This window comes from Uloborus diversus, chromosome 2 (genome assembly GCF_026930045.1).
Source record: "Uloborus diversus isolate 005 chromosome 2, Udiv.v.3.1, whole genome shotgun sequence".
Taxonomy (NCBI): domain Eukaryota; kingdom Metazoa; phylum Arthropoda; class Arachnida; order Araneae; family Uloboridae; genus Uloborus; species Uloborus diversus.
This window is the reverse complement of record NC_072732.1, coordinates 26,919,717-26,934,478: the sequence shown is the minus strand read 5'-3', so window position 1 is coordinate 26,934,478 and position 14,762 is coordinate 26,919,717. Positions and strand designations below refer to the sequence as shown.

The following is a 14,762-nucleotide window of genomic DNA, read 5'->3' as shown; positions in this document are numbered from 1 at the left end:
GGCATTTCATCATTTGTGATGTAATCGGACAGAAGCATAAACACTGAAAGCGCACCGATTTAAGTAATTTTTTATTAAATATTGAACTTAAATTATTTAAAAAATGCTCAGATACTATGTTTTTAAGCATGCTCTTGCAAATAAAAATACTTTTAAAATTTTGGAAGCGACCCCATTATTTATTCATTTTTCTTTTCTTTTCTTTTTTTTTTTTTTTAAACTTCCAAGATTACTTTTCTATTTGAACTGTAAGCAATCACTTAGTTATCGGCAAGTAGGTTTTTGCGCAATGATAGTGCAAACACAAGAAAAACCGATTTACAGTATGAAGATGACTGCACCCTCGTACACTAGAAGGGAAATATTGAACTAGCGGAAAATATTTTCTTCACTACAATTCAAGCGTACAATTTCATAATTAGTATTCATTTATTACTTATTTATATTTACTTGTAATTTTAAATGTGCTTGATTTGCTTATGTTACATGTATTTCAAAGGAAACAGTTTATTTTTAAGTTAACTTACTCGGAAGACAAATCCAAAATTTCTGGCAGCTGACGTTAGAGCCTCTTCATCCGGGGACTGCGCCTGATATTCAAGACCGCCTCCTGTAAATTGATTCATACTTATAAATATGTATGAAAACATAGCGTAACATAAATGTTATTTCGGGTAATATTTTGTCATCGCATAGTTATAAATGTTTTAATAAAATTTTATGAAAAAGAATGTAATTAGTAACGAACACAAGATTTTTGAAATATTTAGTTCCATATTCATTGATTAACATTAGGTTTTTCGGCAAAGATGAGCAGAAAAGTATTTTTTTTTTCAAATGTTTAACAACCCGTAAAATGCAAATCTTTTACACAACATACAGATAGTTTGAAAAAAAAATCAATTTTGAAAAAATTAGGAAGCTAAAGTTTATAGTCTATCAAGTAAAATATAACAAAAAATATCGGAGTTAAGCTGAAAAATCACGCGCGAAATTCTGAAAGTTATGTTTAATAATAAAGATAGCAAGACAGTTTTACACTCGGTAAGTGCTTCTAAGCTAAATAATTTTAAAAATTGGAAAGATTCAAATAACAATAAAAACATAATTATACTGTTTGATGACACCGTTCATTGTTGCGTCAGTTTTATTAATATACACCAGACAAAACTAGAAGACTGCAGCGTCGTGCATTGCCCAAAGGAAAACGTGATCTTTTTAAAGGTTAAATGTGATTTTTGAGCAATCACGATTGCTTATTGTTCTCACTTGACTGTTTTGATGTCCTATCATTTTATTTTCCCACCGCCACCCTCTGCACCATCACCGTCGACCGGGTCCTCACGATGCTGCTCCTATAGCGAAAGCCGTCTCCGGGTTTCACCATGTCCTACGCACGCACGCACACACACACACACACACACACACACACACACATACCCCTACACACATACACAAACACATACACACAACTACTCACACATTCATGCCTACACACAGACTCAAACACTCCGTTTGATGAAAATACAAGGAGAAGAAAAATCAGTCTATTCTTCAAAGATTTCATGTCCTATATTCCGTGGGAAATCTAGAGATTAACACAGCGCAGCATTTAGAGCTAACACTTGAACTAAACATGGCGGACAGAGGCGATCCGTTGTCCAATCTCTCCGTAAATAGGATCTAGAACCAAAGGTCAGGCTTTCGAATCAAAAACTATTCCTGAGGTTATGTGTTGGAATGTGTGACGTACTGGCACTAGGTAGGAGAACGGTACAAGACATTTTTCTTCGTTACGTTATACACAAACATAATATATTTCCAGGTTGTGAGGATTGAATAATTATTAACCCTCGTCACTCAGCTAGAAAACATGCATTTAAGCTCTATAATGGTTATTTGTGATACGAAAAGATATATAAAAAGAACTAATTCAGTAATTTTTTGTATGCGGATGCAGTTATGTTTAATTTCAACCGGACAGTTTCTCAGGAAACAGGAAGTCAGAGCTGGTGGTTTGAACAATTTAAAGAAGAAACTAAGGTCTCACCGGCCTTTTCTTCCGACATGACAGTATGGCACAGAGCGAGGAGTCGGAAGAATTCGTGGACTTCAGGATCCCCAGCTTGGATGTCCTTCACCAGAGACGCGTCGTAGAAGCGAAACTTGGACTCGGACATAGGATTCCACGAGAAACTCACAGGCGTTGTGTTCTTTAAGAAAGATTTTCAAAAAATTCATAACTTTCATGAATATGTATTGTATCTAAATTCTTCAACATTTAATGGTGAAAGCCAAATTTATCTGTAAGTGCTTTTACATGATTTTCTTGAAATCTCAAGTAAAACATTTAAAAAAATTTAGATGTAGTAAATTTGTAATTTTTTTGAAAATAAAGGGTGTTTTTTTTTAGAAGTAGAGAACTTTAGGTTCAAATAAAACACAGTTAAATGTTGTTAACTGCCATGAATGTTTCTTTATTTGAAAGATGATTCTTTGCCATTTTTATTTAAATATGATTTCTGGCATATGGCCATCTCGGCTGGCTCGGAGCAAGTCCAATTTTCTCACTTTTTGCAGCAATAGAGGCCGTATGTCAGTAATAAGGTGGTGAATGTTCTCTTCTAAGGCGTCAATCGTCTGTGGTTTATTGGTGCAGACCAGAGACTCCACGTAGCCCCACAAAAAGTAGTCCAGCGGTGTTAAATCGCATGATCTTGCAGGCCAATTCACGGGTCCATTACGCGAAATTATTCGTTCACCAAACGTTTCTTTCAATTAATCAATTGCGACACGCGCTGTGTAGCATGTTGCACCGCCTTGTTGTCTATTCATGATGAAATGGCAAACCGAACTCAACACAAAACAAATGACAGCTATCAAAATGGCACACATATCAAACAGTGTTGCCAACTTAAAGTTCTATACCTCTAAAAAAACACCCTTTATTAGTTTTGTGTTTTCCTAGTTCGATTTTAATTTATGATTTTTCACTAAAACATTTGAAGTTCACAAATGTACGTAGTAACCCATAAGATCACCTAAATGATATACGTTCAAGATATGTTTTAAAAAAATACGCCTCAAATAAGAGTCAATCTGTATGAAATAAAAAAAGTTCAAATGATCTCACTTCTGTGATTTCGACTGGTTCGCCCGTGTTTTCATCAATCAAGTCCCCGTAGCACTTTCCCGCAATGGAGCACTTATTGAACGTCATGATGTTCCGAGTCAGGGTGCCCGTCTTGTCGCTGAAGATGTACTCGATTTGGCCCAGCTCTTCGTTGAGGGTGGTCGTCCGGGCCTTGGCCGGGGTGTCGTTCTCTGCGTAATACATGTGCTCATCCCAGTTGATCAACAGGCTGTGGAAGAAGCGGATCACCTCCACACTAAAGAAATTGAAAGAGAGCGAAAGCTCAAAAAAAAGGAAACTGCATTCAATAATTCGAACATTTTGATAATCTGACGTAACGTAACTACATGCAATGCACCGATATCCCAGTTATGCCATCTGTTACGAAAGGAGGTAAATTATTTTCCAAAAGTGTTGGCAACCTTAATTTGCATTAGCTTTTTCTCATTCGTTCTTTCCTTCTTGCAACAAGATCGCGTCAGCAGAATATGCAAATTGCCGGTAGCATTTAAGCTCCCGGCACTTTGCCTCATCGTCTTCCCTTTCGATTTCTACCCAAGTCAGACTTGGTTGTCTTTTTCGGCAGCTTAGTTGAGTCTGTCCATTTTTGCCGATAGCTTCGTCTTTCTGCTCTTGACATGAATATCATAGCTCAATATGTTTAACGTTTCATACTTTGACTTAGAGTGTTAGCTTCAGAAGTCATTTAAAGTATAATGAGCTACTTAATATTGTAAAGAGCGTATTCTCAATATTTCGTTTAACATGTCATTGTATATATCATAGCCATAATAAACAAGTTACTTTTAACTTTGGCTCTTCTTGATGTTGCACAAGATAAATGTTTTTTCAAGAAGTATCATACGTCCTGGTTGAGCTTCCACTAAAAGTTAATAAGCTGAGCACTTTTAAAAGCTCACAGTTTAACACCATCCGTAGACTTTTCACTCCAGGGGTCCCCCATACCTACCATTATTTGAGGTTTAACCAGTTGGATGGGACTCTGAAGCCAGCTCTGAATTTTTGATCCAGACCAGAAATCGAGCAATCCCCGGTTGAGCACCACCAGAGGTATCGTTTCACTTGGAGAACTTAGTGACCACGAGCATATTTGACGTCCTCCATTCACCATTAATCAAGACGATGGATCTTCGAACGGTTAGGATCGAACCCGAGACCGCCATAGACTGCAGTTTCGTCCTTTGTACTCATCAGTCTGGGATTGACAATAACCGATCAGGAGGCAGATGTCATTTCATTGAAGTCTGAGAGTGCCTATACTGGTAACGAAAGTAAATTTAGCCCGCCAGCGAGAGTTTGCACCTGCTTCCAGATCGGTTATTGTTTATTCCAGAATGATCAGTTCATAACAAATAGGAAACTGCAGTATCTGAATGAGATAGCACTGCAGTATACCGACAACCTGGGTAAGTGCAAAAATCGTATCTGCAGCTGAGTTCAAAATGAGAAAAGGCTCTTTAAAGTTATGCGCCTTCATGTATTTGATTCACATGAAACTTTTTCAGTTTTTTTAAGTATCCCCCATTGACAAAATGACCCTAAAACATTGTATTTAGGTAAAATATGTGAAAAATAAGCCGCTGGTGGCTGTAATCAATTTTGATAAAAAGTGCAGATACGATTTTTGTACTTAACACGGCAGTATAATGCAGGTGCTGTCTTAACCTGTTGAAAAAGAATTTGATTTCATTCTCATAGAAACATTAAAAGAAAGCGAAAATACTATATGAAACATTGGTTTTACTGCTACCTTCTTGTGTTTATAGTATTCATTCAATATTTCAAAATCAACTTCAGTGATACTTCAAGAAAATGTTCAGACATTAAGTCGTTTATCTTGCTCAGTAATAAACAACGATCAGTTGTAGCTAAGAAATATCAAAAAGTGCGACATTTTTTACCCCAATCAACTTTAGTTTCACTCAAGAGACTGTCTTTAAAATACTTTTCAATTCATATTAAAATGATTTTTAATGCCTTACAATTAAGGAATGTAATATATCTGCCATTTTTGAATGTGTAACCAAATTTGTATTAATAAAATCTGTGCACTATATTTTCAAGCAGCTTATCCTTTTTTACTTTCTTCTATATCTAATATATAGAAGAAAGTATTGGATTCGTGCAAATTTTCGAATTTCGACGGATTCGAACGTTTTGAGGTGTGCTAAGTCCATTTTGACCATTTTTGGAAAATGTCTGTCTGTATGTGTGTGTGTATGTGTGTGTGTGTATGTGTGTCACGTCTGTGTGTGACCAGTTTTTTGTGGCCGCTCTACAACAAAAACTACCGCATGAAATCGAACGAAATTTAGTACACATATGTGCCCCTATGTGAACTTGTGCCCATTAGTTTTTGGCGCGAATTCCTCCAAGGGGGGGGTGGAGCAATGGGACGTTTTTCGAGTTACGCGTGCTTGCTATTCCTCAGGAAGTAACTGGCGGAATCAAACAAAATTTGGTCCATATGTTGGTATTAACAGGAACAGGTGCTGATTCAATTTTGGTGTCAATAACTCAAACGGGGGTTGAGCTATAGAACGTTTTTTGTCGTCAATTGTGACTGCTGTATCTCAAGAAATAATGAACGGAATGAAAGAAAAAATTATCGGCAAGTAGCCCTTAGTGGGTATAAGAACTGATTTTATTCTTGTGTCAACAGCTAAAAAGGGGGTAGCGCAATCACCCGTTCTTTTTTTCCATTTTGAGTGCCCTATCTCAAGAAGTAATGCTACGTTCTGGTTGAAATTTGGAATATATGTGAATCCATATGTAAACAGGCTTTGGTTCAATTTTGACGCCGATCGCTCCAAGAGGTGTTGATTTTTTTTTTTTTTGCGAATAAAAATATTTTTATTAATGCAACAATAAGAAAGATAAATCGTAATAGATTGTCGTCTGCGTATTTCTCGTGATTTTAATTGTATGGAAATGATCGGAAATATTATCTCAATGATTTAAAATTTTTAACTGTTGCCATCTTATGTTTGTTAACAAATAAAATATTTGTAATTAATTCAAGCAAGGCTTTTAAAATAACTTTCAATTTTCGCTCTTTGCTTTGCTTTTGCAATAATTCAGACATTGGGATAGTCGTCAAGTTTTTGCATGTGTAATTTTGTTTTTGTTGGGAATATTGCTTCCTCGTCAAGCATGGGGAGGGATCAGAAAAAAAAAATATAGAAGAAAGTTTCGTGATGGCCACAACATACTAGTTTTCTTTTGGATGAAGAAAAAGAAATACATTTTTCGCTAAACATTGATGCTATCACGAAACGAGAAATCAACCCGCCTTTCATATAAAAAATTGTTATGGTCCTCAACAATGGAAATTGCAAAAGCTTGAAAAAGAATTAAACAATTATTAAATGAAATTAATGGTTAGTGAAATAAAAACTATCATGTTTAATGATAAATCAAAATATATTTTTTCATTACTAGTGGATGAATTCATAAAGACTGGGACTGGATTGTTTTTAAAAATTGTTTCCTTTGCTTCAAAACCCTTGCACTATCAACATCAATTTTTTTTATAGAAAACATTTCTAGGAGGGGGGAGGGATTTAATAGAAAATATGCCCCATTTAATCCCCCAAACTAACGGGACATATGTCACTTTGGGTTGTTTAATTATGTTCCTGTCAAGTTGGTACTGTCACATAGCGATCAGAATAAAAGGAAAATAGGTGGGGCAATGTCTTGTGAGACAAACTGCAGCTCATTAGTTTTTTCTGGGTTTCATTTTGAGCAGTGCAGTCTTGCACCATAGCTTCAGAACCACGGTTTTTCTTTTAGCAGTCCATTCGAATAAACATGCCTGACATTGCACCATGTGGTATCCCTTTGTTCCGGTCTATGTGGAAAAAAACTTGGAACAAAAACGGCTGAGATTCAAAATGCAATCTTCAGACACTTTAGCCAAAAATTACTGATTTTTTATCAGTCGGGGATTAAAAATTTGCTCACCGGATGGTAAAATTGGTTGATAACGAGGGTATGTCCATCATTGCTTGAAAATAAGAGTTAACCCCTTCAGACCTGGTGTCCGGTATACGGAACATACACTTTAAACAGCTGCTAATCATTTAATAATTGATTTCATTAGTTGGATTTGGATTTTCATCTGATAAGCGAGGTTTTTTTCCTGATTTTTTAAAAAATATATAATCTTTAATTAATCGTTTCAAACGCTTATATTATGTTTTATAATTGTTTGTAGAACATTTTATAATGAAGTTTGTTCGCTATTTTTTCGTTTTTGTATATGAAATATTGATTTCAAAAATATAAGTCCAGAATACTGGACGTGCCATAACTCTTAATTTTTCTCCTACAAACTCAAAATTTTGCCTATAAAATACCCTTTACCATAGTATACTGTGTACCAAATATCAACATTTTTGGTCCAATATTTCGTAATTCCGACTGAAGGGGTTAATAAGGGGGGAGGGGGAATAAAATTAGGGTTTTGGAAAAATAGCAATTACATTCCGGTCTCCTAAACAAATTCAATTGCATAAACACCTTTAATGGTGTCAAAGACATCATCATTTTTCACTCTAATGTTTTCGTCTCTGATGAAACAATCATCAGTTCCGTCTATCAAAACCATCATCACCGTCTGCTTCTAATTAAGACAGCGATAATGACGACAGGGCACTCATAATAAATGTCAACAGAAGGGTGTGCGTGTTCACCTGACGTAGAGGGAGATGGGGACGACGGTGTTCATGACGATGCCGTAGGAGAAGAAGACGAGGAGGGCGGTGACTGTGGCGCCGGCGGTGTCCGAGCCCTTGGGGGCCAGGGGGTCCCAGGGCAGGTAGAGGCGGAAGAGGCGGCCCGTCACACCCTCCCACACTCCGCACGCCACCGTGCAGAAGAGGCACAGGCTCACCAGGAAGAACACGATCTGTGGAGAGACGTTCAATTCATTTTATTTCAATCTGGGTAATATTTTTTTACAAAAATGCATTTTACAGATAAAATAAAAGAAATTACAAACAGAAACATTTTATTTCAATCTGGGTAATATTTTTCACAAAAATGCATTTTACAGATAAAATAAAAGAAATTACAAACAGAAACATTTTATTTCAATCTGAGTAATATTTTTCACAAAAATGCATTTTACAGATAAAATAAAAGAAATTACAAACAGAAACATTTTATTTCAATCCGGGTAATATTTTTCACAAAAATGCATTTTACAGATAAAATAAAAGAAATTACAAACAGAAACATACAGTTTGCTCTCTATTTAACGACGCTCTATTTAACGACTCTCTATTTAACAACGGCTTTTAACGGTCCCAGGCGATCCACTACAGTGTTAAAAGCATTCTATTTAAGGACGCTTTTTACTTAAAGACGATTTTTGTGGTCCCTTGAAAGCCGTTAAACAGAGAGCCAACTGTATTTCACCCTACTTTCTGTAAGTTACCGCCCTATAGCCAAGACTAAGGCAGAAATACATGAAATACACTGTCGGCTCAGTCATTCCATCCAAGAACTGAAGTTTCGTGCTTATTAGCACTCATCAGCCCGGATTCCGGGTTGTGCTAATAAGCCAGAGAGTGCTAATAAGACGGACTGATGAATGCTAATAAGCACGAAACTGCAGCCTTCGGATGGAATGACCGAGCTGGCGGTGTATTTCATGTATTTCACCCTGTCTATTTGAAAATCCCTGATTGGGTAGGTGGGAGTAGAGGCTATAACAATAGCCTGACTAGCTCCCACCACTCAGAAAAGAACTTAGTTTAGGGCCAGTTTATAACATAAGATACTGGTTGACCACAGATTGTATGTAATTTGGCAATCTGCCAAAGAAAGATGATTCCATCTGAATTAATCTAGCAGGGGAGAAGGGAAAATAACGATGGGATTTTGATGCACGCATTTTATAATGTCACTAGTGTCTTATTCATTCATTGCATTTTCAAAAATAAAATAAGGGGAAACAAAAATAGTTACCATGGAAACACCAAAAAGTAAATAAAATATTTTCATTTCGTTGAGGAATGTAAAAGCAAAATGGTAAGATCAAAACTTTGTTGTGAATAAATAAATCAATTTTTGCCGCGAGAATATAGATCGAATATACTTCAGATTTAAAATATGCTGCTGTGAGCAAATTTTCATTTTTACAAAACTAAGGCTAAATAATAGATAAGCAAAGGTGCACATCTGAAACAAACTAACTAACATCCCTATAAACTAATAGATACGTCCATTTCCGCCTATGAACCGGAAATTAGCCTTTCCATGTAATCGATGGTCAAACAGGAGTAATAACGAAAATAAATGCATAATCATACAAAGAACATATAAACACAAGTAATGCAATAAAGTATATCGAATTTTATAACAAAATCAAGGTATACTATTACAAATATGCTTCTTTATCCTAAATGCACGTGAATGCGTGAGACAAGCACTTAGAAAAGACGAGCCAGAAATCGGGGGGGTTCGTATCGAAACCGTTGAGAAGAGATGAAATGGAGGGAGGGAAGACTTTCATTCGTGAAACAAAGACACCAAGTCACGTGATGGATTTTAAAGCGAAGCATTGGAAGAAATCAGATTCCTTCCGATAGTTTCATGCAAAATGTGCCAACCATTCGTCGTTGTCAAGTCCCGTGAGTTGAGATCGTTGCCCAAGCTTTTGCTGAGCCAATGATTGGACTTGCTCCCAGCTCCCTCCATCTACAATTCCTGCTCTAAAATAGAAACCAACCCAGTTCATTTTTTAAAATGTTAAAGGACAGTTTAAGTGTTTCACACTTAAGTTGAAAAAAAAAACAGTAAAGTGTTTCTATTATGCCCAATATACGGGGAGATCGAATATTAATACAACGTGTATTACTTTTTTTATGATTTTAGAATCTTTTTATGACTTTTTCATGTCCCATACCCCTATTTTTCCAACCACCTCGTACATCAATAAGCACTAATCTTGCATCATACGGATTGATTTTGATCCATTTAATGTTAACTAGCTGCGTTGCCCGGCTTTGCCCGGTCTACTTTGAAAATAAAAATTGTGTCAAGTGACGTATATTCAACAATCAGGCTTAAATAAAAGGAAAAAAAAACCATCATGCAAAATTTCCCCTCCAAACAATGATGACGGATATTAAAAAACTCTTAAGAAATTTAAATGAGAAAGATGGATTTAAAAAGCGTAACCATGGGAACACAAAGTAAAATAAATTTAAGAATTGAAAATGAGAAAGATGGAAATAAACAATGGATTCAAAAAGCGTTACCGTGGAAACGGAAAATAAAATGGTTAAAAACTTGAATAGAGAATAGATTTTTGAACTTCATTTGATTCGCTTGTAACTTTTTTTCTAATGGAGATAGAGGGTTAAACTTTCGACCATAGGTCGAGTTAGATCTGGAGTAAAAAAAGTCGCTCTTTTCAGTTTTGTGAAAAAAAACTGTGGGACAATCCCTTTACTTTTTATTGATACATTTAATGAAGAAAGTACTGCCTAAATTTCAGCTAAGCCTAAACAAATTCGAGTTAAAAATGCAAATAACTCCCACCTTAATTAAGTTAGATCATTGAAACAAATTGTGTAGAACGTGGAAAGTTCTACTCTTTCCAGCGATATATAATATTAATATATGCAAGTAATTTTTCTTCCCATAATCGGGAATTTGAGAAAATTGGGCCTAAATTGGAACACAAAAAGAACTATTCATCGAATTTTTTTCGAACTGGTCTGCAAACCTTTTCAAGACTTAAAAGAACAAACTGAAAATTTCATCGAAATCAGCCGGGTACTTCGAGTTTTGCGAGTTCAACCACACAGACGCTTTTTGGAGACTTCATTTTATACTATGTAGAGATGTGAATCCTCAACTATTAACTCATCTCTCTTGCATCATATTTTTCCTGCGCAGAAGCAAACAAGCCCAAGAATAAATTCGTTCAAGGGGGTACTCACTCCGATGATGATGATGTTGAGTAGCCGGTCAAGGCTTGTGCGTTTGAAGATGGTCTTTCCACTGTTCTGCATCAGCTTGGTGTCCTTTCCGGCGAAGAGGACGATGCCGTAGCACCAGCGAGTGTTGCGCAGCACGCAGCCCCGATACAGAACCTTGTCGTTGTCCAGGCTGTACGTCTCGCCCTCCCAGCGCAACGTACCCTCGAATCTGGCCAAGTTGTTGTTGGGCGGTTCGCATACAATATCACCTAGAAATGCACATGATATTAAGGGGGTCCGGGACACAAAAATCCTCAAATATTGCATTTTTTTTTTATAATTTGAAAAATTGCTTCGTTTTTTTCTGCTTAAGAGGACGTTTGAATCTTGTTTCTACCTTAAATAGAACGAAAATTAGTTATTTTTGTTGCATGCATCTAACGAATGTGCACATAACTTTAAAACTTTAAACGCGTTTTTCTCCATGATGCAATTTTTCCCGATTTCTTGCATTCAAACTCTTATAAGTCAGGAACCGATAGAGATAAAGTAATGAAACTTGGAGCATATCTTTTTCAGGCAATTTACTTTAATTTTTATTCGGCGAATTTGAAAAAAACGTTTACTGCAAAAATTATGATTTTTTTTTTAAAAAAGTATCTTCGAATTTTTCTTCAAATATTTTTTATTGAATCAATATTTTTAAAATCGCCGAATAAAAATTAAAGCTTAGATATTTGTGCATACTTTTTTGAAAAAAAATTGAAAATTGACCAACAATATTTTGAGTTATAGCAATTTAAAGCAACCCCATTTTTTTGAAAAAAACTAATTAAATTTAAATAAAAAAAAATTTTTTTTTTCATATTTATGTTATGATTTTGCTTATTAAATAAATGATGAATCAGTTCAAAAAATTTCAAAACTCTAAAGTACATAATAAAAAAATTTTCAAAATGTGTCCCGGACCCCCTTAATCACGAATCTTAACTGATCTGCTCCAGTTTGGGATATTTTATGTTTAAAATGACTTAAGGGGAGTCAGTAACCTAAATACTTTCAAAAATTCGATTTTTATATATTTTGAAACCCTATTTCAATACCTTTTTAACGATACAAACTTCTTGAACGTGCTCGTATTAGAAGTTAAAATAAGCTTCAAAAAATGTAAACCTGTTTTGATAAGGTATGATTTTCCCCTTTAAATTGCAATATCTCGAAATGGTATTTTTAAAACTAAATGTTCCTTTTTCTCAGAAACTAAGAAAGAAATTGTGTTAGGCTTTGAAATTTTTACGACCTATTCCATACATCTAATTGCATATACTGAAGTAAATTGTTTTTCATAATCAAAAAATATTTTTTATAGAGCTGATGTGGTGTTGCAAAATGGCATTTTTTTTTTTTTTTGAAAAAAATACAGTGACTTACACATTAGAATTAAAAAAAAAAAACTAAACTTTCTTTCTGTAAAATTTTACTTCAGTATAGGGAAAAGAGTTTACTCTTAAGGAACAGAAAAAATTTCATAATTGTATCTTTAATAGATTTTCAGAAAAAGGTACATGAACCTGTGCAAATTAACATTGACGGTATAGGGGGTATCGACTCCCATTAACATTTCAACACTCTCCGAAACATATCCAGACTTTTTTTTTAAGTTAAGAAATAATAATCATAAACCCTAGAACTGCAAACCCATTTTTTAACTGTAAACTACAAATCGCGGTGAATATTTACCCGAAAAGTGTTTTTCTCGTTAAATTGTTTTGAAAGCTGAAATCTGACACAAAAGTACATAAAGTTTTTTGTTTTTTTATGCCGAAGAGAATGGTGAAGAGCAAATTAATTTTTTATCAAGGTTTAGTTGGTGAAAATACGATTTGAATAAAGTTCTGAGTTTACCTGTGGTAGATATCTATTCCGGTTTGTAGTTCTAGGGTCAAAAACTATTAAAAACGTTCAGTTATCCTAAGTTATTCTGCCACTTGCACTTTCACTACGTGAGAAGTGTGATATTTACTAATAATAAAGCTGAAAGTCTCTCTGTCTGGATTTCGGGATCTCTCTCTGTCTGGATCTCTATGACGCTCATAACGCCTAGACCGTTCGGCCAATTTTTATGAAAGTTGGCAAAGAACTAGTCTGTAGCATGGGGTTGTGCACCTCGAAGCGATTTTTCGAACATTCGATTTGTTATTTTTCTATTCCAATTTTAAGAACATTTTACCGAGCAAATTATTATAAAGTGGACGAGTAAGCTTCCAAATTATCATAACGTGGAACCGTAACATGGGCGAGCAAATTAAGATAGCAAATTGGCGAGAAATTGATGATCCATTACTTGTAAATATACAGGGGGACCAAATAACCTTTTTAATTTTCTACTACGGACAAAGCCGTGCGGGTACCGCTAGTGCAAAATAAAAAAGTGTTTAAAAAGAAATATTGCAATTCTGGACTGGAAAAAATAAACCTCTAAAATGTGTAAAACTCCATATTTTTACTTCATAGCACCACAAGATTTCCTTAAAAGGCGCGTTTGAGCAATGTAGTTTTGTAGGCCGTGATTTGTATTTTTGTAATTATTCTCTATGCAGTTTTTTTGCATTTAATTCCCACGAATTCAAAATACAATTTCTACTGCGTGCAGTAGTTTATGTACCTTGGTTCAATTTATAAGTTATTTTGCTTAATCCGTACTTTCATTATTTCAGACAACCTGGATCCTCTTTAGTCTTGATTACTGAGGTTCTATTGAACTCTATAAAATATGAAAGATGCAAAGTTTCTCGAAATGAAATTGTTTAAAGCTGGAGGTTTGATAATCATCTTAATTTTGTCAAAAGGATATACAGTCAACCCTCGTTTATCGCGGTTAATTCGTTCCAGACTTTACCGCAATAACTGAATTTCCGCGAAGTAGGATTCTGTATTGATAAATCGTATATTTTTCTAATTGGAGTGCATGAAACTTACTTAAGACAATTTAAACAGGTTTTTTATCATAGGCAGAGCTCCCTAGACATGAAACGTAGCCACCATTACATTTGCATTACTTGAAAAAATTGCACAAAATATGAGAAAATGAGATATATTAGACGTAATAGGTATCACATTGTTAACCTATTGGGAAACTACACACACACACACACACAGTTCGTACACACTACTACTAATCTATGAAAATAGCTCAACTTGTTCGATGAATTAATTGCCAGTTAGTGACCGTATGTGCTCCCGTTCTTCCTCTACAATTATCCTCATTTAAGGTATTACATATACAACTTAAAAATCTAGTTACATTCTTGAACATCATTTACAATTACAGATGTAATAATACAGTGATTTATACTTTTCAATTAGTGTGTAACGATTAAAATAAGATAGCGTTTCCCAAATCTTTCTTCGACGATTTTATACCTCCACTCCCTCAACTAGTACAGCTACAGCCCTCAGAGGAGCATACCTTACTTAAAAGACATTCTTTGTTATTCTTATGTAGGAAACAGTTTACACGAGCGCATAAAAAAGCTAATTACTATATTTGTAAAAAAAAAAAAAAAAAACAGACAAAACCGCGATGTAGTGAAGCCGCGAAAGTCCAAGCGCGAAGTAGGGAGGGACGATTGTATTAGGATTTCATACTGTCCAAGCCATAGACTAATAAT

At 35.1% G+C, this 14,762-nt stretch overlaps 1 protein-coding gene across 1 annotated transcript in view; it reads right to left on the bottom strand.

The window, feature by feature from the left end:
- Positions 1 to 14,762, bottom strand: part of LOC129235135 (phospholipid-transporting ATPase ID-like) — a 59,435-nt gene that overhangs the window by 29,625 nt on the left and 15,048 nt on the right. Inside the window, exons 7-11 of the mRNA XM_054868826.1 lie at positions 11,113 to 11,360; positions 7,852 to 8,066; positions 3,134 to 3,389; positions 2,051 to 2,213; positions 528 to 607 (exon numbers count right to left, since the gene is read on the bottom strand). Of these exons, the coding sequence (XP_054724801.1) occupies positions 528 to 607; positions 2,051 to 2,213; positions 3,134 to 3,389; positions 7,852 to 8,066; positions 11,113 to 11,360 (962 nt within the window). The remainder of the gene's footprint in view (positions 1 to 527; positions 608 to 2,050; positions 2,214 to 3,133; positions 3,390 to 7,851; positions 8,067 to 11,112; positions 11,361 to 14,762) is intronic.